Genomic DNA, 23,264 nt, shown 5'->3' with positions numbered 1-23,264 from the left:
CATTGCCATCCTGCGGAACCACTCTCATTGCTTGAATCGGTGTTCCTCATTAGGGCAGACATTGCCATCCTGCGGAACCACTCTCATTGCTTGAATCGGTGTTCCTTTTGACACTGTGCAGGCATTCTGTAGAAGAATGCTTTCTTTCGTTGAGCCCGGCAGGTCCAGCACAACTTTTAAACGTTTTCTAGAATTTCAAAGTAATCACTGGGTTTTTGGCAGGGCCAGCGGCTATCCAAAATGGCAGGTATTCATGAACGTTTGCTAATGCCCCTAGACGGCGTCAGACCAATTGTGGTTTGCTCTAGGGATTAACCTTGTGGGCTCATATAGTGAAACTTGATAGTCATATGCAACATCTGCTGGTTCCCTTGAGGTCCTGGAGTGACACAACAGTGGCTGGACAATTCTTTAGCCTTCTGGGTCTTTCCAGGCACAGCATGGTATACTCAAGGAACAAGAATACCTTTGTTCCTCCTATAATGTCAACAAAGTTCACACCTGGTTCTGGGTGCGTATGTCTTTGAAGTCAGAGTTTAAAGGGAGTGCTCTACACGAGGTAACCATGGTTCCAGAGGAAACGGTTGCAATAATTGCTGTATTTGCTCCAGAAATGCAGGATCTTGGTCCTAGTAGGGAATAGAGTCAGGGGTCAGTGCAGGCAGAAAGGATCCCTTAGATGGGCACACAGTTGTGAGATAGTACTTCATCAGTGCAGAACATGACGCGCTGTACTTGACGAACGTTTAAATAAATACGTAGAATTATTGATACTTCTAACAAAGCAAGGATGCTGGTTCCTAAACTCAGACAAATTTGGTACTAGGTGCCCTGAAGTTCTTCTCCTTTGTTTGTTACTCTGTGTATAAAGGTTTGAAAGATCTAAAAGTCAGGTTGTCACCTGTTATATATAATTACTGTACGATAGATGCATTTCTCACTGCACTGTCTTAAACCATACATTTACTCAAATAATAACCTTCTCTTCTCTTCCCACACAGATACGGGAGACTTCACGGAAGAGGACGACAACATGCCAGAACCCGGCCAGTGGATCCAGCTGAGACACCCCAGTCGGGTGCTCCCCCGGGTGCCTAGGAGCGTGCTTGCACGGCTAGTAATGGTGCGCCCTGGTACGTAATGTGTCCATGAAGGTTGTCTCTACTTCCTTGGGTCAGTCCTCTAGCCTTGCTTTGAACTAGCAGGTTTCTAGTTGCAGACGTGCTGAAAGCATGGCATGGTTTCATCTCAACTTCACAGGGACGCAATAATGCCCAACCCTAAGTGACCAGGAAAGTCCAATCACAGTGGGTGGTGTTGGAATAGTCCTTAGGTGATCGACTGTAATTTAAGTATACCACACATGTCTGGTGAGATGAGCATGTCCAACTCTTCCTTTTCGAACATGTTGTACTTTTATTGGTAACAGCAAATTACTTATTGACTTAATTCTTTTCATAACATCTTGTGTGAAAGTTACAGAACATTTACAAATCAACGCTAAAGTTTCCCCCACATGGCAAATACCTTAGTGAGTAAATCTTCCCGCCTGATCAATATTGTCTTTTTAAATACCATGTCAGTTCTGTTGAATGTGTGTGTCTTTCCCATGTGCTGGTCTCTCCAAAGAAATGTGTTTGAAAAGGGTTCATTGGGTGTGTGAGGTGATGGCTGTGATTACGAGAGTGGCCACCTGGCCGGATTTTAACCTGCATTTTTAAGTGCAGGCCAGTAATAAAAGTTGCAATCATAGTGATTAATAAATATGCACTAACTGAAAAAACAAAGCTTAAAGTGACATCATAGTTAGGTAATATGTCAGTTAAAACGTCACCGTTAAAGCCCAAAAAAAATCAAAAAACAAAATCACCAGTTATAGTTTACCGAAGTAATTATAACTTGTGTTCCCGTCATACACAGTGTTACCATCAATAATGTCTTTTCAGATGTCGCACGATCAGTGATGCCGTAAAACATGTCCGAGTCATGCAGTACGAGAGGCAATAAGCAGGACGCGAGCCGGAGTTACTGTGGGACACGAGTTATAGTTACTTCAGTTAACTAGAACTGGTGAATTTCAGTGGTTTTCAGTTTAAAATGTAATGTTTTGAATTACAGTTTCACCTAATAATAACGTCACTTTAACATTTATTTTTCAGTAAATTTCAAGTTTTTTGTTTTTTTTATAACATAAAATAATATTTTATTACCATATCTACCTCACATCACACCCTAATTGGCCTACGGCACCCAACTCCCCACTAAACCTTTATCAATGCGAAGCGCGGGTGTTGACTGCAGGGCCGGGCACAAATCCAAGCCCTGCACAGAGCCCCCATAAGCAGCCAAAACCCCTTTTGCTGGCCAACCCCCATGGGCTTACAGCTCCCCCAATGTCCCGCCCTTTTTAGGTCTTGCGTGGGCGGAGCAGCTCTGCAAGAGATATTGTTACAAAAAGGGTACTGTAAGCCCCGTCCCTCCTTTCCATTGGGTAGCATCAGTGTTTATGATAAACGCTGGCTTCCCAATCGAAAGGAGTGTGTTTGGGTGCCACCCTGTCCGTTTTTGGACTGCCCCACCGGACAGCATGGCCTGCTTTGCGGCATGGGGTGAAAGCTTTTCTTATCAGCTTGTTTATTTAGCAAGCTGATAAAAGTCTTCACGAGCCAGGCGGCTAACAGGCATTCCGAGGGCGCCTTTACCGAGCACTTCCCCCTGCTCGCGTGTCAAGGAGTTTCCCTCCCCTTTCTTCCCCCATCCCACTCTCGAGCCGTGAAGTCCGAAGATTGCTGGCAAGATCGTTCGCCTGATTTAATTCTTTGATAAATGCAGTCACACCAGTAACAGAGGGGCTTTCTTCACCCCAGCTCGTGAAATAAACCATACCAGGTGGGCGCCAGCCCTGCTCCTCCTGTCCTGCAACAAACTGGGTGTTTAATGCGCTCATTATACGTTTAAAGGTGTCCATTCGTGCCAGGGAGTTCCCTTGGATGTGCCACTGAGGGGCACCCGCTTCTTCCGGACTCTGGATGGGCATCTCTGGGTGTTAAGGGCGGTGAAAGTACTGCAAGGACTCCCCTTCAGTGCAAGACCTTCACCCCTTCCTGGTGGGGGGAGGGGGCGACAAGCGTGAACTCCGAAGGCTTCTCTCTGTAGGATCAAAACCCCGGGACAGCTCCGCAGATTGCTACGTCTGATTCTGCAGACTGTGATAAAAGAGTAGAATGCGATGCGGACTCTGCCTTTTATCCTCCCGCAGCAGGCATAATTGGCACCTTGAGATGGGCAGCCAGGTGAGACTGTTCACTGTGTGGTGTTCAAGCATCAAAGCTACCCTTGGTCCAAAACAGGTGCAAATGAACAGAAGAAACCCACAGGGCACCCAGTGTTTACACGGAGGGTTCATCACCTGCCTTCAAGGCGCTCTGTTCTATGTGGCCCTATTCAGTTCTCCTAGTGTAGCGCCTGTGTCTCACCTGGTAGCTTTGTGGGGGGAATGTTGCCCCTTTAGATTGCACCTTTATAGCGCCCAATCTCACACTAGCAAGGCATCGCAGCGCTTTTCAATAATGAGGAAGTTTGTGATTTGCCATCCGTTTCCACAGTAGCCGGGTCCTGATTCGGTTTGCTGAGGGTGGCCTCTCAGTGGGGTGAGTTTTTCACTACGATAGGTCGTTGCACCCCGTGATGGACATCTGTTCTAGAAAGAGGTAGACAAATACGCCAGTTTTTAACGAGGTGTGAGGATTCTTTTGTTGTTTTCATTGGTTGTACCGAATGGCTTATGTGGGTTCTTGGTTGCATGAGGTGCTCACAAATATCTCTTTGGACTGAGCAGCTGAGGGAAGGAAGCGCTTCAAGATGTGTTCAAGGATAATTGAATACTCGGCCTGTGAAGAGCATATGTTCGTATAGCGCATGAGGCAAACTGAACTGCCTCTCGGCACTGAAATAACGCGCTCCGAAAGCGTGCATTGCTTCTCCCCTGAGATGGAGAGGGCAGGTGCCAGCCGTGGCACTGATGGGATTCGGATGCCAGGGTAGGTATGGGGACGTGAAGTCTTTGTGGGCAGGTTGTGCCATGTCCGGTGCAGAGTGCCCATCGGCAGGGCTTTGAGGTGCTGCAGGCTGTCCTTTCCTCACCACACGCACACCGGACTCTGCGTTGTCACGTGCTACTGTTTCAGGCCCTGTGCGCTGGTCTATTGTGAGAGTTTGTGAGGGGGAAGGATGGCCGCCGGGGACATCTGCACGAGCCCAGGACGTGGTGGTGGTGTCGGCTGGTGCCGGCAGTGTCTCACTGGTGGCATCTGCTGCTATCTAGGGGTGGATGCGAGACTTTACCCCCGCACACTGTTCACCGCTGACATCTGCTATGTAGGGGTGGATGCGTGGCTTTACCCCCGCACACTGTGTTAAATCTAAGGTCAAGGGACAATCGATATTTGCCCGGCGGTATCGCCTCTTTAACCCACGAATTATTAATCAATGAAGAGGCAGGCGCTGGAGACGGGAAGGCAGGAAACAAGGTTTATTCTCTCCGGAGGAGAACACATCAGTTCAGACAGCAGGTATCGTCATGAGGTGCTCTAACCGCATCTCTGAGGCCTGGCCTCTTATACACATTTTCATCATCTTTATTGCAGGTAACACATCTTTGTAATGCTTTGAAGTATGAACGGACATCCTCTGAATCTCCCCTTCAGGCCCGTTCCCACACACATTTACAGTTGAAGTCCCCACCCCAGTCACAACAGGTGATGATTATCGCGCAGCGGGACATTCCGCCGATTCACGGAATGTGGGAGGTTTGATCGGACCTCATAGGGTGAGGGCTTTGATTAACTCGGGGGTCCTTTGATGAGGGAAGCTTTCTACTGTACGGGGAGGGGCAAGGAACAGTATCGGCAGAGCTTGGTGTCGGCCTGGGAACGAGGAAGACAAACGGGCACACAGGAAAAGGGGATTTGTATCAAAGAGGGCTTGGGACCATGAAAGGAAGGAAGGGAGGTGTCGCGCTGGGGACAGGATGGGGTTCTGAGGCAGAGCTGCGCTGAAGAGGGGTTTATGACCCAAGGCATGTGCGAGCGGGGGTTGTCAGAGTGCGGGCTTTGTGAGGGAGGAGGGCTATGCTGGGGGCCAGTGGCATGCAAAAAGGGTTGTTCTGATCGAGGCACCTAAAATGGCGGGTGCGCACGACAAAAAGTGTGGCATCGGGGAAAAGGGCAAGATGGCGCAGATAATGTTTACCAGACCGTACTAATTTTCCACAGTCCTCCCTTTAACATAGCCAAGACATCTTGCTGGCCTATTTCCAATTCATGTCGACTACGGTGGTCATAGGGAAAGAAGTAGGTACCCAGGTGAAGGAGTTATAAACATTACATTTTAAAATCTTTCATCTTAGGAGGCGGGTCTATCGATAAAAACTCGTTTGCAGGAAAGCCATAGTAATGCAATAACAGACAAAGATGATTCTGTAGTATGAGCATTGGGTACACTTCATAGCTACTTATAGTCGTTCGGAATGTAAGTTGATAGGTCATTACATATGTGAGTTCTGTTCATGTTTGGTTGGAGCATAATTAATACAATGGTGGCTGGGAGAGAAATGAGACGTAGTAGAAACGATAATTGAGGGTGTCAATGTTCGAAGTTAATGAGTTCTCAGCATTCTTTGTCGTCTTTTGTTGGCGCTGTGGAGCACCGGCGGTGGAGCTACGGGTCCAGCTCTATTCTAGGTCCCGCGTTGCAGGGCATGACCTTTTCCTCGCGTTTCTGGTCAAAAAGGTCCTTTTCGCCCTGTGTCCTTTGAGTTGATTGTCAAAAAGGTTCAGATGGAAGAAGAGTGTGTAGTCCATAGGGTAGGTCGGAGAAAAGGGGGGGGGGGGGGGATGGAGCTGGGCCAAATCGGGAACAGATCAGGGGGGGCGGAAATTTCAGGTAGGCGGGCTCATGACTGAATTCAGAGAGCGGGGACTTTTCGGCACATGTTGAACATTGAGCAGGGGCATCAGGTCGGCCCTTTTCCTCTCACTTTAACGGAAACAGTGCCTCGTCCTGCAACTCCTTTCTGTCGCGGTCTCGCCTTGGCCAATGTCGCAGATGTTCCGCGATCTGTAGTCAGGCCACGTGCTCCCACATCCGGTCCTTCTTTCCTCCGACAGTCGTACCCTTAAATGAGTTTGAAAAGACAGTCTTTAGCGAATTGGCAGAGGAAGGTAATCACATAAGTCTATTTCTCTCCCAGCTCCAGGCAAAAAATGGAAGCGTCCGTTATATTAGGGTTCGTAACTAACATATAAATGATTGATGACGGGCCTGCTGGATTTACTATAACTTTCCTCCACAGCTATTTCTTTGGTGTTTGTTGGTCGTGGGACGAGATCTGGTACCTTTTATTGCATTACTGTTACGTCAGTTCTTCTGACGGAGACCCACCTTCCTAGTACGAGCCTTACAAAGCTATACCGTTCTCCTGGGCTTTATATTAAAAAACGCAATGTGCTATCACCATGGTCTGATAGGTATCTTTCCGAGAGATGAACATAGGCTAAACATTTTTCATTCTATCAATGTATCCTGCCTTTTAGCTAAACATTTTACTTTCAACAGGGTTCATTGCAACGATTTCTTCACTTCGGTCTAATCTTAATTTTGCAAACATCGTTCTAGTTTCTACATGGCCTCTTACAACCTGACTACTTAACTAAAAAACCGGGATTTTATGGAAAACAACTATGGACATAGAAAACTGTGGTAAGGGCGTAAATAGACCCATCTCTTACAACCGGGGGTGGGGGACAGTTTTATAACTCTCGTCTGGGGCAGCTGATACGAAACAGGGGGCGTTCCGGGAACATGAGGATGTTTCGATCACCTTTACTGTTTGGGTATTGCGACAATTCGGGACGGGGAAGGTCGCGTTATCTGAGGCATCTTTTTATAACACAGGAGCCGCTGACATGTAGTTCCCTTATTTTCGGGTCAGATTAGGGGACCTCAGTCGTCTTACCTGTCCTTTCCCTAATGGCCAAATCTCGGTTTCATCAATTTTTAGCAGAAAGGAGAGGTAGTGACACGGCGTCAGGGTGATTTTTATTTAGGATAAATTTTGAGCAAATACTTGTGGTATTTTGGAGCCAATTGGGTGGTGCACTAGGGGTGGCGGTTTGCCAATTTAGATGCTAGTCGTTCGGAAGAGCGAGAGAGAGAGAGAGATGTGCAACAACAGGCTAAATAGTACACGTGCGACATGGGGAGTGGCCGTGCATTAAGATAGGCTTTTCAGCGCATTATACAACATAAGACCATACGGGTCTGTGTTAGAATGTTGAAAGCATGCAGTTTGGGATGGACGAGCATTAGGCCGGGTACAGGGGACATGCATCGAGTAAAAAAAAAAGGGCACCATTGTCGCATTTCTTGCATTCTCGGTCCTTTAACCAGTTAAGTCCACGCGTCAGTCATACACAAACATCATCTCATAGTTTCAGACATACGTGACAGGTGTCCATTCACGCAACACGGATTAAGGGTGATCGCTTTCATCATGTCATACAATTTATTGGCTCTTTTGGTACAAGAGCAGTTTGTGGGTGTGTTTAGGTGCCACCAGGCAGGGTTAGTCCGCTTCGTGTATCAGACATGGCGAGGCTTCAGATCTTCATCATGCCTCGGTCGTGATTCCGATGTGGCCTGCAGGGGGGGGGGGGGAAGAGGGGAGGGGAGGGGGGACAACATTCAAGCATATCAAAAGCACGGGTACGAAGGTCTTTTACTTACCTCATACTCGTCTTATCCCTTCGGGATAGAATCCCTGGGGTTGTGGTTTCTGGAGCCAAGGGGGGGGGGGGGGCAGTGAGTCCTTATAGGCTGTGAGTAGGAAGACGTTAGAGAATCAGAAGCACTTAGCGCGAGGTTTCTAGTTGGTAGGTGTATTTAGCTATCGGGGTCCTTAAATCTCTTCCAATGCTGTGATGTTCTAAGGTTTATCAGCTCTTCGGTCAACTCTGTTCCCTAGTACCTTTTGAGTGTCGTATCTTTATAATATTCTATTATTTACATCGTTTCACTTTACCCATTCTTTATATTCCATCTTTTACACCGTTTCGCCTTACCCAACCCCAGAAATCGAGGTCTTTCTCCATGCGCGAGTCCCTGAGTCAGTCGCATATTTGACGGCAGAGTATTGTGTCTCAGATTCGATCCTCCATCCGGGGCTGGGCAACCATCTTCTATTAACCTTAAAGAGAGAGCAGAGTAGGGTGCACAGAAAAGAACTCTCCCGCCGTTCCCATATTTTAAATAAAGCATGCAATAACCGTTCATAGTTTCGAAAACCTTTATTTTCACAATCGTTCAGCATGTTGATAGGACAGTGTGATCGGGGTTGGCCGGATACGGCGATGGCTAAAGTGCGTACAGTAAGGGGGGGGCTATTTTGTAGGATTAAAAACATGCTTTAAGAGGTTAATTCATTCATTTGCAGGGAACTAAAAACGTCTATCGAATAGTTGAGGGACCAAGGGGCATTCATTTCATAATTGGAAACACAGTTGGACTAGTTGTAATCAAATTCCTATAGGTATACCATGGGTGTGTGTGTTATAAGCGAGGTTACATGATATCATAATGAATCGTACATTTGAAAAAACAGTTTTCACGGGGCCCTTCTACATGTTCATCGAGTGAACCCTCCCTCTTTTTCGTCAAGTGTACAAAGGATCATATATATTTTTCAGAACATCGAGTCTTTTCAGCTAAAAAAACACCACGAGGTGTTCGTGAGTTCCTATTGATACCGGCGCCATTTTGGGCGGGGCCGGGTTAGTCCGGAAGTAGCGTCAGGGGAAAAAATGTCTCCTACAACCGACAGTTGGACCAGAGTCCTTTTCGGCAGTTCGAGAATTCATGCTAACAGAAGGAGTGGCTATGTCATGCTTATTTCGTTAGCGATCAAGGCAGTTGTTCCTCACCGGAAGCCTGCAGGGGCCGAGGGCTCCTGGGACTTTTGGAGAATCTTCAAAGCTGTGGAGGTGCTGTCGGAGGTGGGGGCTCGTGCCCCGGTGGACAAGCGTCCGAGTTACATTGCCGGTCAAAGTTACTCTAGCGGCCTAGACCCGCCTTCCAGGGGGCCCAGACGCCATTTTGCAGCCCTGCAGCAGCCGCCCTTTGTCCAGTTTGCAAGAGTGGAGGAGACCTTTTGGAGTGAAAGAAAAAGGAACTCTGTGTTGTAAAAGCAGGACATTCGGCCAGGGTGCAGCTGTGGCGCCCCCACCTGGGGGGCGAGGGAGACTCGTTCGCGCCGTCTCCCTCTCCCGGTGCACTCCATGCCGCTCTCTTTCATGGGCATGCACGATGGCCTCTCCACATCCCGTGCTCCACAAGTCCCATGTCCAGTGCTGCGGAAGTATGGGCACCTTTGTGTGTTCGGTGCTGTGCAAGTATTGGCGCCGCCCGGCTGGAGGATTTCGGCGCCGGGCCGGGGGGCTGGGAAGCCTCCTACCTGTGGAGGTGGGAGAGGCTCGTCCGCGTCGCCTCTCCCTCCCAGCCCAACCTCCAGAGTTGTCGCAGCCATTATTCAAGTGGCGCCGGGCGTGCTGCTGCGGCCATTACGGAGGGGAAAAGAAAGAAGTGGCGCCTGGCGTGCTGCTGTGGTCATTACGGAGGAGAAGAGGAAAAATGATGTCCCGTCCGTCTCTGGGCCGGGCTTCCGGTGGATGTCGGCCGGACGCCCCTTGCTCTGGCCCCATGAACGGGTTCCTCGGCTCATCGGCTGCAGCCGGATCCAGTTGGCCCCAGTCCCCGGCCATTGGTGGCCGGACCGGGAAGACATGTGGCGGGACTACCTGAAACTCCCACGCGCCACTGTGGCCGGACTGGGGGAGTGAGAGAGAGAGGGGGGGGGTCGAGGACATAGACATTCCCCCCCCTACAACTCTCTGGTGTGGTCAAGGTGATCCCCTGGCTGGGTCCCGCTGGCCCTTGTCTCTCCTCCGGCTCCACCCTATGTTACGATTTCCTGGCCGACTGTTGGCAGCAGGACCCGCCTTATATGGGTTGCTGCCGGCTGGGCGTAGCCGTAACCCTACCCTACTTTGGAAGGTTCCAGAGTGGGGGGGGGGGCGAATGTTCTGCTGACTTTCATTTTCTAGTTTACCATTCTTGTTTCAAACGTTTTCTGTTGTTAGTGCATTGATAGGTGTCATTATTACGTACTGTTATTTGTTTCTTGTTCGTTATGTTAAATAAAAGTTCAAGTTCATCAGTGGCCTACGGATTTCGTTTTCCCATTCCTTTCTTTCCAGGTTGTTTCATGCTAAAGCTTCTGTTAACAGAAGTTTAAGTAACACGGTAACACAGGCAGAGGGATGACGCAGATTCATGCATCACGTACACACAAACTCAGACGGGGAGACAGTACAAATATTATATAAAAAGACCCAAGACAAACATAATACAGTTATTGGCCATAATTATCCTATTTCTATATGCTGCGCATACTTTTTGTTAGAGCAATGGGGCAGGCTTTAGTTATATGCCTATAAGGATGCCGAAGAAAGGAGGTAGTAGTTTTTCAGACATTGGCAATATCCCTAGTCCTCTCGGCGAAGGATACTTGTGTAACCCTTACCTCGAAATACCCTAAACTTTTCCCTACTTGGCTAAACGTAAGGATGCTTGATCATGTGTGTACATTATTCTTTCTGGTTTCTTCGGGGTTTGTCGTCTGTTAATTTAGAGCTAGACTGGGTTTCCCGCCTTAGCGTTGTTTGATCTATGAGGACTCGAACATGTCGTTGAAATCGGCCTGGCGAAATCTGTGCCATCGGGCATAATCAAACGTGGTGGCTCTATCTGGCCTTTCCATGTCAGTCTGATTCATCTTTGTCTCGCGCCTTTTCCCTTTCTGACGGCCTGTTATTCCTGTCGGTCCTCTGCTCCTACTCACGTTCAGTAGAGTCGGGCATTGGGCTTTCCAGTGCCCGGCATATCTACAAAAAGCACATTGGTTTTGCCCTAAGTCTGGCCGTCCTGTGCGTAGTGTCGGGGGATTACTTTCGGGACTTTGTGTTCTGGGGTCGTCCTGTCGATATGTTCCTTTACTTGCTCTGTCCTCATCTTTATTCTTTCGTTGCATTGCTTCTTTGCGCCACATACCGAGGCAGTCGAGCATAATAGGCGTTGTCTTATTATCACGAAGGGCTATTTCTAACGTTTCTATTTTATCAAGATCGAAGGATCCTATCAGTGGCCACTGTTTCTCTTGACTTTCTTTGGTATACCTGTGCCACAGTTTACTATAGGCTATGGTAACTAATCCATAGTTTACGAACATGTCTTTATTAGGGGTGCCTTCCAGCGGAGCTAGATGATCCACCTCTAATAAACGGTCCGGGCTGAACCAGCTATCGACCAGTGGGGAGAAGACAGACATGACAGCTCACAACGAGGGACAAAAAGTCAGCACTGCCTATCTTATCACTGCGCGCAAAGACTAGACAGAATATTTCTATTCTGCGTTGTTTGCAGGCAGTGAATACCTCATGAACCAATATAAAATAAAAAAACAATTTGGTGGGAAGAATAAGTAGATTCGCAAAAGGTCTGCTTCCTCTACCCTTTCACTATCTGCAAAGGGGAACCTGTTCTTTCCTGTTTGTAGACAGAGAATCTCCAGAAAACAATCCGCGAACAGTAGTTCGGGGTCAAAACAGTTAATCAGTGGCCGTTAATAAATAATCGATTCAGTGGGGGAGAAAGATAGGCGCGACGGCTGCGTTACCTATCCTTCACTGTTTGCAAAGAGAAAGAGCCTACTGTTTCTTCGTGTGCAGACAGTGAATCTCCAAATAGGTCAACAAAGAGTAATACTAGTATTTTCTGAACAATTAAACAATTATTTCGTGATTCGTCGTGTCTACACGACCTTACCCGGACCGTATGGACAGTTTCTTGTCTTCCGAATCCAGCGCCCGATCGTCCTCTTTTCTTTGTATTCCTCGCAGCACTCCTGATGGTTCCCAGTCAGGACCGTAGATCACTCGAGAGAGGTCTGTTCGGAACCAGTGAAGTTCGGATGATCGGCTGCCAGACGAGGGTCTATTGGGCAAGAGCTCTCCCGATCGTTGCAGTCGTTCACTCTGTCGTCAGGACCTCTCCCACTGGATCCACGAGTCGCTGATGGGCCCCACGCTTGGGACGCCAATTGTTAAATCTAAGGTCAAGGGACAATCGATATTTGCCCGGCGGTATCGCCTCTTTAACCCACGAATTATTAATCAATGAAGAGGCAGGCGCTGGAGACGGGAAGGCAGGAAACAAGGTTTATTCTCTCCGGAGGAGAACACATCAGTTCAGACAGCAGGTATCGTCATGAGGTGCTCTAACCGCATCTCTGAGGCCTGGCCTCTTATACACATTTTCATCATCTTTATTGCAGGTAACACATCTTTGTAATGCTTTGAAGTATGAACGGACATCCTCTGAATCTCCCCTTCAGGCCCGTTCCCACACACATTTACAGTTGAAGTCCCCACCCCAGTCACAACAGGTGATGATTATCGCGCAGCGGGACATTCCGCCGATTCACGGAATGTGGGAGGTTTGATCGGACCTCATAGGGTGAGGGCTTTGATTAACTCGGGGGTCCTTTGATGAGGGAAGCTTTCTACTGTACGGGGAGGGGCAAGGAACAGTATCGGCAGAGCTTGGTGTCGGCCTGGGAACGAGGAAGACAAACGGGCACACAGGAAAAGGGGATTTGTATCAAAGAGGGCTTGGGACCATGAAAGGAAGGAAGGGAGGTGTCGCGCTGGGGACAGGATGGGGTTCTGAGGCAGAGCTGCGCTGAAGAGGGGTTTATGACCCAAGGCATGTGCGAGCGGGGGTTGTCAGAGTGCGGGCTTTGTGAGGGAGGAGGGCTATGCTGGGGGCCAGTGGCATGCAAAAAGGGTTGTTCTGATCGAGGCACCTAAAATGGCGGGTGCGCACGACAAAAAGTGTGGCATCGGGGAAAAGGGCAAGATGGCGCAGATAATGTTTACCAGACCGTACAAATTTTCCACAACTGTTCACCGCTGGCTGGCCCCGCCTCTGCAAGAGATATTATTTTATTCTGATGGATACATCTGCCAGTGGATTCCTCACCTTGAGAATATCCCCTGTGCAGCAGCCAATCGGTAACTTTTGTAGCTCTCCACGCTGGCGAGGTGATGGACGATGTCACAGAGGGTACGACTCCGCTCGCGACCCCACTGACGTCACTGGATCCATAATAAGGCCTTGTCGGCGTTATGACGTCAGTTCCCTTTTTTCCGTGCCGTCGACGCCTGAGGTTCCGTGAAATCTGAACCCGTGTTTTAAATGGCATGGTTCTGTTAACGATTTTGGTAACAATGAACCGTGACTAATAAGTTCGGCAAGTACGAGTGTTTTTGCCATGTTACACACAAGGATTCACAGTGTATTTGAAGATTCCGTCCCGAACCATAGTTTTCATTTTGTGTAAGGCAGCCATTTTGTGGTTGCCCTCACATAGGCCGATGACCGCGGCTGAATGAGTCTTTAAGACTCGTGTCCTTTTGCTGGGGTTTGTGCTGACTTCTACATGACCCGAAGTGAACTGACCTCGTTGCCTGGAGCCGACCTTGCTGAGCCAGTTCTTGCCCGTTAGCTGATCAAGACTAAAATCAGAGCGCAGGACATCGTAAATTTTTACTACAAACAAATATGACTTATCCTACTCTTACCTGTTTCTGTTTTCTTTCTTTATGGTCTATTTATGATATGAGTTGTGGCCCTTTTTATTATGGGTTCGTTTGGCCTGTCTAAAGAAGAATGTTGGGTTTGTCCGATGATTGATCATGGGCCGGACAACTGAAAAGTGGGTTTTACTGTCATGCAATACTTTTGGTGTGAATACATGTGATTGGACAGTTCGTAAATATCGGGTGATTGTCTGGAATGTGATTTTTGGCATAAAAGGGATGACTTGCTTTATAAGTTTGAGCAGTCTCCTGAGAACTCATACCGTGTTGATTTCTAGGACTTCTGTTACTGGCTGCAGTCAATAAATTCGATCTTTGACGTCACCACGAAGAGTCCCGTGTCTCTGTATTCTAAGACAGGTGAACCCGAAGACTCTGGGCGTGCCCCTGGCACCGACGGGTTCTAAAATACCCGGTTCTTCAGTTGGCGCCCAACGCGGGGCGACATCAAGCGGTACCGGTCCAAGCCTGAAGATCGTGAGGAGCTTCATGAGGAAATTCCGGAAGAAGGGCCCCCACTCCATCGACCCCGTTATGTCAAACGTGGACTGAAGGTCTTTGCTGCGAGGTTTCCTGCTTTCTAGACGGCTACGAAGGACCGCTGCCCTGACTGCCGCCCTGTCTTGGACCCCCCTTTGTGCAGCTTTGTAAGGCGAGACGATAGACGGGTGTTCTGGTGACGTGACTGATACCTTAGTTAAGTATACGTGGGTCGCTCCCAGTCCTTTGTTTTGGGTTTCTTTGGGTCTTTGATTTGGGTATTGCAATTTCCAAAGCCGAGGGACTCATATATTTACGAGACTATCTTTGCAGATAATCCCTTGAAGTTTGAAGCTAGATTAGTGAGCGAAGATGCCTAGTCTTAGCAAAATTAGGAGAATATTCTGTTGTGGTTGTAACGGGGGTTCCCGATTGGAGGATTCATGTCCGATACCTCCAGTTGGAACACCGACTTATGAACTCTATTCTAAACATAGCGTGGGTCCCATTACGTTCAATGAAGTATGGGTCCGTTATTTATTTATTTATTTATTTGCTTATTGAGCGCCTGATTCAATTCCCGAAGGGATATCTCTGCGCTTTTTATGCTTCTGCTGTTTAGTCGCTGTTAGTTTTCAGTTATGAGTAAGATTGAGACATAAGGAATGGGGATTGTATTTAGGGCAGCGTGAAAAGATATGTTTTGAGTTTTTTCCTGAAAGATTCAAGGCTAGGGATCAGTTTCAGTGCAATTGGTAGGGAATTCCAGATTATTGGTCCTTTGTACGATAGAGCGCGTCCACCTTGTCTGGCTTTCCTCACTTTTGGAACCTGTAGCAGTAGGTGGTTGCTGGAGCGCAATGCGCGGCCGGGGATGTATGGTACAAATATTTTCTTAAGATATTTGGGACCTGTACCGAACAAACATCTATGTATCATGCAGCATATTTTAAACTTGATACGGTGTTTTACCGGCAGCCAGTGGAGTTGGTGTAGGAGGGGACGAGAAGGGGTTCTATGGGGAGCATTTAGAGCTAATCTTGCTGCCGTGTTTTGGACTACTTGTAATTTCTCCAGTTGTTCCTCATTAGCCGATACGTAGAGGCCATTACCGTAGTCCATTCTACCTATTATAAGAGTTTGAATGAGTGTTTTCCTGTGGTTGTCTGGCAAAAAGGGGAAAACACGTCGGAGCAACCCCACCACATGGAAGCATGCACCTGTCACTTGGGTAGTGTGTTCCTTGAGTAGGAGCGCTTGGTCAAGTTTTATACCAAGGTTTTTTACTGTTAGTTTTGGGTTTGGGACCGGACCCAACTCCAGAGGCCACCAATCTGGAGACCATAAAAGAGTTGCCCCCCCAAACAGCATTACTTCGGTTTTTGTCACATTACATTGGAGATAGTTTTGTGCCATCCATCGTGCCACTGCTCTCATCCCGTCCGCAAAAGTTGTTTGTACAGTGGGTGTGAGGGTTTGGAAGGGAAACAAAAGTTGGGTGTCATCAGCGTATGACACCGGGGTAAATCCATAAGATCTTATGATGTTAGCTAAGGGGGCCACGTACACGTTAAAAAGCGTGGGGCTTAGGCATGAGCCCTGTGGCACTCCCTTAGTGAGCTCCCTTGAGATCGAAGAATGGGAGCCCAATTTAACACCTTGTACACGTCCCGAGAGAAAACTCTCCAACCAAGACAAAGCCGTTCCCTCCACACCTATATCCCTCAGTCTGTCGAGAAGAAGTTCATGTGACACCGTGTCGAAAGCAGCGGAAAGATCTAACAGCACCAGAATCACTGAGCTCCCTCCATCTAGTGACATTCTGATGTTGTCGGTCACTGAGAGGAGGGCTGATTCTGTGCTGTGATCGGGCCTGAACCCAGATTGAGAGGGGTCCAGGCCTTCCACTGCTTCGATGTATTTCGACAGTTGGGTGTTCACATGCTTCTCGGTAAGTTTACTGAGATAGGGTAGGAGGTAAATGGGTCTTAGGTTGGAAAGGTCCGTCCAGGGGAGAGTGGCGTTTTTTCGGATGGGATTGACCACAGCTTGTTTCCATTCTACTGGCACTCGTCCTTCTTTAAGAGAAAGATTTATTATTGTTTGGATGTGGGGACCTAAAAGGGGGCATAGGGAAGTCATCATTTTTGCTGGTACCAGGTCATTAGGAGAGCCTGATTTGATGTGGCTGATAAGGGGAGGAAGGTCTGTGTCCGCGACTGGTGAAAAGGTTAGTAGGGATGACTTCTTTTGTATAGGTATAGAGGAAATAGAGGTACCACAGTTGGAATTAGTGGCTTTCAGTATTTTCTCATAAATAGTGTTTATTTTGTTCTCAAAGAATAGTGATATTTCATTGCACAAAGGCAAAGAAAAGTCATCAGAACTGACACAGGCTGCGGGTTTAACAAATGTTTCGAGGATTCTGTATAACTCCTTTGAGGAGTTTCCAGCCTCTATCAATTGTTGGGTCAGACTACTCTTACGGGCCAGTCTAATGTTTTTGTAGTATTTCGATTGTGCTTCAAGATATACTTTTTTTTCCTCTTCTAGATGTGTCTTCCTCCATTTTTTTTCTAATCTTCTGCATCCTTGCTTCTCAGATCGCAGTGCCTCTGTATACCATTTCTCCTGTTTATTTGGGGGAAATTGTTTATGCAGTTTGAGAGGGGCCAGTTTATCTATTGCCTCAGTAAGAGAGATCTTAAATTTACTTAACGTGTCTTCCACACCATCTGTTTCCAGAAATGTAGGGTTCTCCCAGACCCTCTGTAGTTCTTCAACTGTAATTCTATGCCACTGACGGCGCCATATAGGAGGGAGTTTTTTTTTATAAGGGGGTTTATTAGTAACGGCAGATGGAATTCTACCAGATAGTGGTCCGTCCAGTCTAGCTGAGTAGCAGCATTGGGGGTATTTACAGCACAATTCGAGAAAAGCAGATCTAAAAAATGTCCGCCTTCATGAGTGGGCCCATTATTTTGTAATGTTAGACCTAAGGTGGACAGGTCCGCAAGCAGAGATGTTGTTTCGGCTAGTTCTGGGATATCTGCATGTATATTGAAGTCGCCCAAGAGGACAAAGTCTTCTTTGGCTCTGATGTAGGGGGCTAACAGTTCCAGGAGGGCGAGGGAAAACCCTGAGTAAGGTCCTGGTGGGCGATAAATGAGAGCTCCTTTCTTGGATATTCTGGTAGACAGGTTGATTCTAAAAAATAGAATTTCTAGTGTAGAGCAGCATTTTTTCTCCAGCATGGTAATTTTCATATGATCTTTATAAACTATGGCCAGACCGCCTCCTATTTTAGTGGGTGTATCCATGTTTATAAACTTATATCCTGTAGGAACTCCTAATGCAATAGCCGGGGTTGTGTGGGGCTTAAGCCACGTCTCGGTCAGGAAACATAGATCAGGCTGTAATGTTTGGAGTAAGTCCCATATTTCCAATTGGTGTTTGGGCATAGAGCATACATTTAGTAGTATGCATTTTAGTCCTTCTTCGGGTTTTCCTACACTAGTTGTTAAGGATTCTGTGGGGTTAATATAAGTAGCTTGAAAATGACAGATGTTGCACGAAAATGGACCCTCAGGAGTCGGCCAATTGTCATTAGTTGGGAATGATGGCGGGTTTAAGGGACAGCAGATCTTGAGCGGAATACCTGAGTGTTCTCTGCTCTGCATTTGCGCTGAGCATATCCCCTGGCTCCTGGCACCGTCCTGGCGCGGACGGGCGCAGACGGGCAGCTCTTTGGCGGGTCTTCGGCGGATATTCGGCTGCGCGCGATCGCTGCGCGCTCCTAGGGGGGCGAGGGCTAAATAGTCACTGAAATGAAACACTAGAGCGCTGCCCGCTCCAGTGAAAACAGGAAGTGCCTGCAGTGTGTGGCTCTCACCTGTCCGCCCTCCGCACAACGGTACTAATTACCCTGTCGGAACGAGGCGGACAGGAAGTAGAGTTCGAACCACCACTACTCCTCGCTATCTCCTGAATGTGACTGGCTGAGAGCTGCTTCCCTGCTTTTCAATCAGGTAAGGGAAAGGAAAGTCAGCGCGGTGACTTCTGGCGCATAGTAATCAGCGCGCAGAGATACTAGTTTTAAAATACAACAAAAGTTTAGGTGCGCGTTCGCATTCAACACACACACTAATAAAATGTTATACTAGGAAAGATGGGGTTTTACGATGGCCCCAATATGGTAGTTTTGAGACTGAGGTTTTAGATAATTTAGAAACTAAATTGTTTAGAAAGAAAGCCCGGCCGGCGATGTTTGACTCCTTTCGCCAGACAACGAGAAATCAAACAAGCTAAAAAAGATAAGAGAGAAAAGGGGTTGTCGATAATGCAAGCTGCCAAGCAGTTTAAAGAAGACGAAGAAGATAAAGCAATTGCGGTATCAGATAGGCAACATAATATGGCTATTGATAAATGTTATCCAGCATTGCCACCTCTTCTTGAGAAAGCGACAAAGGACCCTGAAAAGGACCCTTTAATGTCGCATCTATTGAGATTACTACCCCCTTATGCACAGAATGCTACGGCACCTCCTCCTCCTCCAGTTGTTCCACCTCCTGGTCCTGCTCACCCACCGGCTCCCCTTCAGCTGGTCCTTCCTCCTACGGCCCGCCTCCTCTTGGGCCGCAAACTTTTCTATCAGTTTTGTCCGGACCTTCTTTGCCTTACTTTGCCTTACTCTCCTTTACCTTTGACTTCTGCTACTTTGCCTCAAAATACTTTGTCTCCCGTCCTTATGATGGCTTCTCCTTCTGCTCGACAACGGATGGCCGAAACTGTTACTGGTCTTTTGTCTCCTTTCTTTGGGTCATCGAGTATGACCCCCGTTTCTGCGCGTAAACAATTGTGTAGTCAGTTACCTAGTCCCGAAGAGCGGACAGTGTTGGATCTCCTGGTTCGCAGGTGGATTTCGAATGTTTCAAGATATAATTTAGAGTCAGTTATGGATGTCTTCCTGCAGTGGGAAGCACCCAAGCAGAGATATGTGTTTGATGTAATGTGTACTTTCCTCCGTGAGGAATGGGCAGATAATGATTTGGGTTCAGTCCCGGTAGAGTTGCTAAATGTCCAGTCTGAGTTTGCGAAAGGGACGATAGTGGGTCCCGGATTCGAGGATGCGGTTGCGATGGTGCTTGCGTTTAGGAGCGATTTCCCTTCTCAGCGACTGTTTGAGCCTGATTCCGCAGTTAGGAGAAAGGTACAACAATATCCAATGAGAGAGGTTCCCCCAGTTTGGAGAGAAGGGGACGCAAACGATAATCCGCCTGTCCTGCCTCATTTTCAGAGAGTTATGGGTACATGTGCCATGGAAGAGAGTAGAAGTTTTGGCCCTTAAACAGTCTTTAAATGATCCCCGTAAGAATCCAGCTGGCTATTACAAGAATTGTCCCAGACAGTTGACGCATGCATCATGAATTTAGCCGACATAGATATGCTGTTGGGTAATGTAGTTCCTCAACCTCTATGGGCAAAGATTCGTCATGAGGATCATGCGATTAAATTAGGTGACTCATGGGCCAATATTGCTGCTGCGGACGCTAGACAAGTTGGTGGTTCTAAGCCTGAGCCTCTAGTGACAGATCTACCTGGCAGAATTATAGATCTTATGAAAACGATGATGCCAGCGTTACGAGTAAATTGGGACAAGTTAGCAGCATGCAAGCAGAAAAACTACGAAAGTGTATCTGATTTCTTCACTAGGTTTGAAGAGACATTTATAGATCATAGTGGTCAGGATATGAGTACGGAAGGTGGACAAAGATTGTTCGTAGATAAGTTTGTCTTTAACTTCCTGAACTGTGTAATAAGTAGAAAGATTCTGAGAGTTCTTGGGCTGTTTCTTCGTCGGCCCAGATATTGGCGACTGCACAGTACTACGAGACTAGGGATAAGGACGAGAAAGAAAGAGTAGAGAAAAAGACAAAAGATTTAAAGACAAAGGTTATTTTGCAGCAGGAGTATCCACCTCGCTCAAATCAACAAGAGTTACAGCAACGCCCACAGTTTCAGCAACCTCCATCGTTTCAGAGACCGCAACAGAAAGCTGGGTATTTTCCTCCAAGGCCACCTTTGGGCTTGAATCAGTGTGCGTATTGTAGGGAGGAAGGTCATTATAAAAATGAGTGTCCTGTTTTACGACAGCGCGCGAGTGGTATACCGGCCCCGAGATGTCGTGGTGGTTTTCAGCAAGTGTCTAGGGGTAGAGGACGTGGTGCGTTTCCTCAGAACGAACGTTCCTTTCCCCCACAAAATTCTATGAATTGTTTTGATCAACAGAAAATTGCGTCTGGCCAGTCGACTCAGTACTATGCTGATGGCTATTATGTTGAGAGTGAGAATGCTGACTATAATGATTGCTAGGAAAGCCATGGACAAAGAGAGGGAGTAGTGTCGGTTCCAGTAGATCAGATTGGGCCTTATGTTGCAGTAGTTACATCAGGTGTGGTAGCGCCTTTTCTTTTGGATACCGGTGCAGCGAAGAGTTCTATCATGCACTCTAAACTCCCTGGCGCACCTTTGTCTGGCTTAACGAATGTCTCGGTAGGATTCTCTGGCGCCCCAGTTCGTAACCCAGTTTCTAGTCCCTTGTCTCTTTCTATAGGGCCTTGTGAGTTGGAAGCACCTCTCATTTTAACGACAGGTTGTGGTGAGAATTTGTTGGGTTTGGATTTGTTGAAAAGGTTGAATGCAACATTGCATTGTTCTCCTTCGGGAGTACAGCTTACATTGGGTAAGAAAGTAATCTCTCCGATGTATTTGTCTAAAGATCGGCTTCCACCGGAATTGCGTTCTCTCCCTGATACTCTTTGGGCTACTGGTCCTAATGATGTGGGTCTTTTGGAGATTCCACCTTACGTTGTAACGCTTAAAGCGAATGTGAAATTGCCACGCATCCCCCAAAATAGGATTTCTAGCGATGGTGAAAGAGCGCTTTTAGCAATCATTTATGATTTCATTGAGAAAGGTGTGGTTGAAGAAACGAGAGGTAATGTGTGTAACAGTCCCATTTTGCCGGTCCTGAAGCGCACTGACTCTTCTCAGCCACCTGTCTACAGGTTTGTGATCGACCTTCGAGAGGTTAATAAAATTGTCGTGCCACAGTTTTCTGTTGTTCCAGACATTACTGCTTTGCTGACTATGATTCCTGCCTCAGCTGCCTGGTTTTCGGTTATAGATCTGAAGAATGCTTTCTTCAGTATTCCAATTGCCGAAGAGAGTAGAGATATTTTTGGCTTCTCTTTAGGGGCCGAAGCTTCCGGTTCAAGCGCGCTCCTCAAGGCTATTGCGAAAGTCCTTCCATTTATAGCCAGGCTTTGAAGACTCAGCTTGATACTCTTGTATTGCCTGCTGATACTGCTCTTATTCAGTATGTTGACGATTTATTAGTGGCTGCTGATGATGAGGAAACCTGTAAAGCAGCTTTTATTTCTTTGTTATCTGACTTGCATCATAAAGTGTCACCTTCAAAGTTGCAGTATTGTCGCCAAGAGGTGACCTACTTAGGTCATCTCTTGTCGCAGGAGGGAAGAAGGTTGACCCCAGAACGAATTCAAGCAATTGCTCGAATGACTGTGCCAAATACGCAGAGAGAGGTACGTGCTTTTCTGGGTATCACGTCATATTGTAGGCAGTGGATTCCGAACTTTTCTTTGTTGGCTAAACCTCTGTTGGCATTGACTTGTAAGGATATACTGAACCCTCTTCCTTGGTCTGACGATTGTCAGAAAAGTTTTTCTGAGTTGCGTGATGCGTTGTGTTCTGCTCCAGTGTTGGGTACTCCTGACTACAGTAAGCCTTTTACACTCTATGTCCACGAGAGAGAGGGTTGTGCATTGTCAGTTTTGACTCAACAATTCGGTGATAAGCAGCGTCCATGTGCGTATTTCTCGTCGACTTTAGATCCGGTAGCTAGAGCATTGCCAAGTTGCTTAAGAGCTACAGCGGCAGCGGCTGTTTCTATCCGACAGTCTGCTGGATTGGTGATGGATAACACGTTGGTTGTGATGGTTCCACATGCAGTGGATACTTTGTTAAATAGAACCAAGACTCAGCACCTTACTAGTGCGAGATTGTCGGGCTATGAGTTGACACTGTTGGCTAGTCATGTGCACATCAAGCGGTGTAATATATTGAATCCAGCGACATTGTTGCCGATTTCTGTGGACACAGATGGTCAGGAACAGCATGATTGTTTTCTTAGGATGGTGGAGGAAACGAAGGGGAGAGTCGATTTAAAAGATACTCCTCTTTCGGATCCTGATGGTACGCTATGGGTTGATGGGTCATGCTGCAAGCTCCCAAATGGCGATACGACCGCGGCATATGCTGTGACGACATTATGTACGATCGTTGAAACTGCACGAGTGAGCTATAATTCGGCGCAAGCAGCACACGGGTTGTCTCTCATTAGTGCGAAAGGGATTTGTAAGTTGTTGGCTCCAGTGTGGCAGAATGGTGGAATTCCTAAGTGTGCGGAGAATCTGGTCAAGAACTGCATGGTTTGTCTGATGCGTAATCCTGGCAAGGGAACCCCAACTCCAGCCGGTCACTTCGCACTCCGACGTATCCGTTCGAGGTGTTGCAATTGAATTTTATCCACATGGAGAGATGGTACAATCTTGAAATACGTCCTGGTGGTTGTCTGTGCCTTTTCGAGATGGGTAAAGGCTTATCCCCTAAAAGATAACACTGCTGTATCCACAGCTAAATGTAATGTAATGTAATGATGTCTTGTAAAGCGCGTGAATCACCCCACATGGGGTACCTCCGCGCTGTAGACCGCTGGGGAACCCGTCCTGGCTTTCCCTGTGAGATGATCCCTACTGTGTATCTCCAAGGTGAAACCAGGCATCCCCGGCGTATGTGGGGGCCGTTGTGGAGATGAGGCAAGCTAATGCCCAGAGTTGCCGAGTGTGATCCCTGGTTAGAGTAGGCACCGAGGCGAGAATTATCGAGTCCGCTGACCCTGGTACACGACCCTGCCGCGTTGGGAATTGAACC

At 47.5% G+C, this 23,264-nt stretch overlaps 1 protein-coding gene across 5 annotated transcripts in view; it reads left to right on the top strand.

The window, feature by feature from the left end:
• Positions 1 to 23,264, top strand: part of LOC144817655 (uncharacterized) — a 306,270-nt gene that overhangs the window by 78,971 nt on the left and 204,035 nt on the right. For all 5 annotated transcript variants that reach the window (XM_078674384.1, XM_078674380.1, XM_078674383.1 and 2 more), the window contains one exon: positions 1,002 to 1,133. In XM_078674384.1, coding sequence (XP_078530510.1) covers positions 1,002 to 1,133 — 132 coding nt within the window. The remainder of the gene's footprint in view (positions 1 to 1,001; positions 1,134 to 23,264) is intronic.

The sequence above is a fragment of the Lissotriton helveticus genome, chromosome 2_1 (genome assembly GCF_964261635.1).
Source record: "Lissotriton helveticus chromosome 2_1, aLisHel1.1, whole genome shotgun sequence".
In the NCBI taxonomy this organism is placed as follows: domain Eukaryota; kingdom Metazoa; phylum Chordata; class Amphibia; order Caudata; family Salamandridae; genus Lissotriton; species Lissotriton helveticus.
Note: the sequence above shows the minus strand (reverse complement) of the source record. Positions and strands in the feature narration are given on the sequence as shown.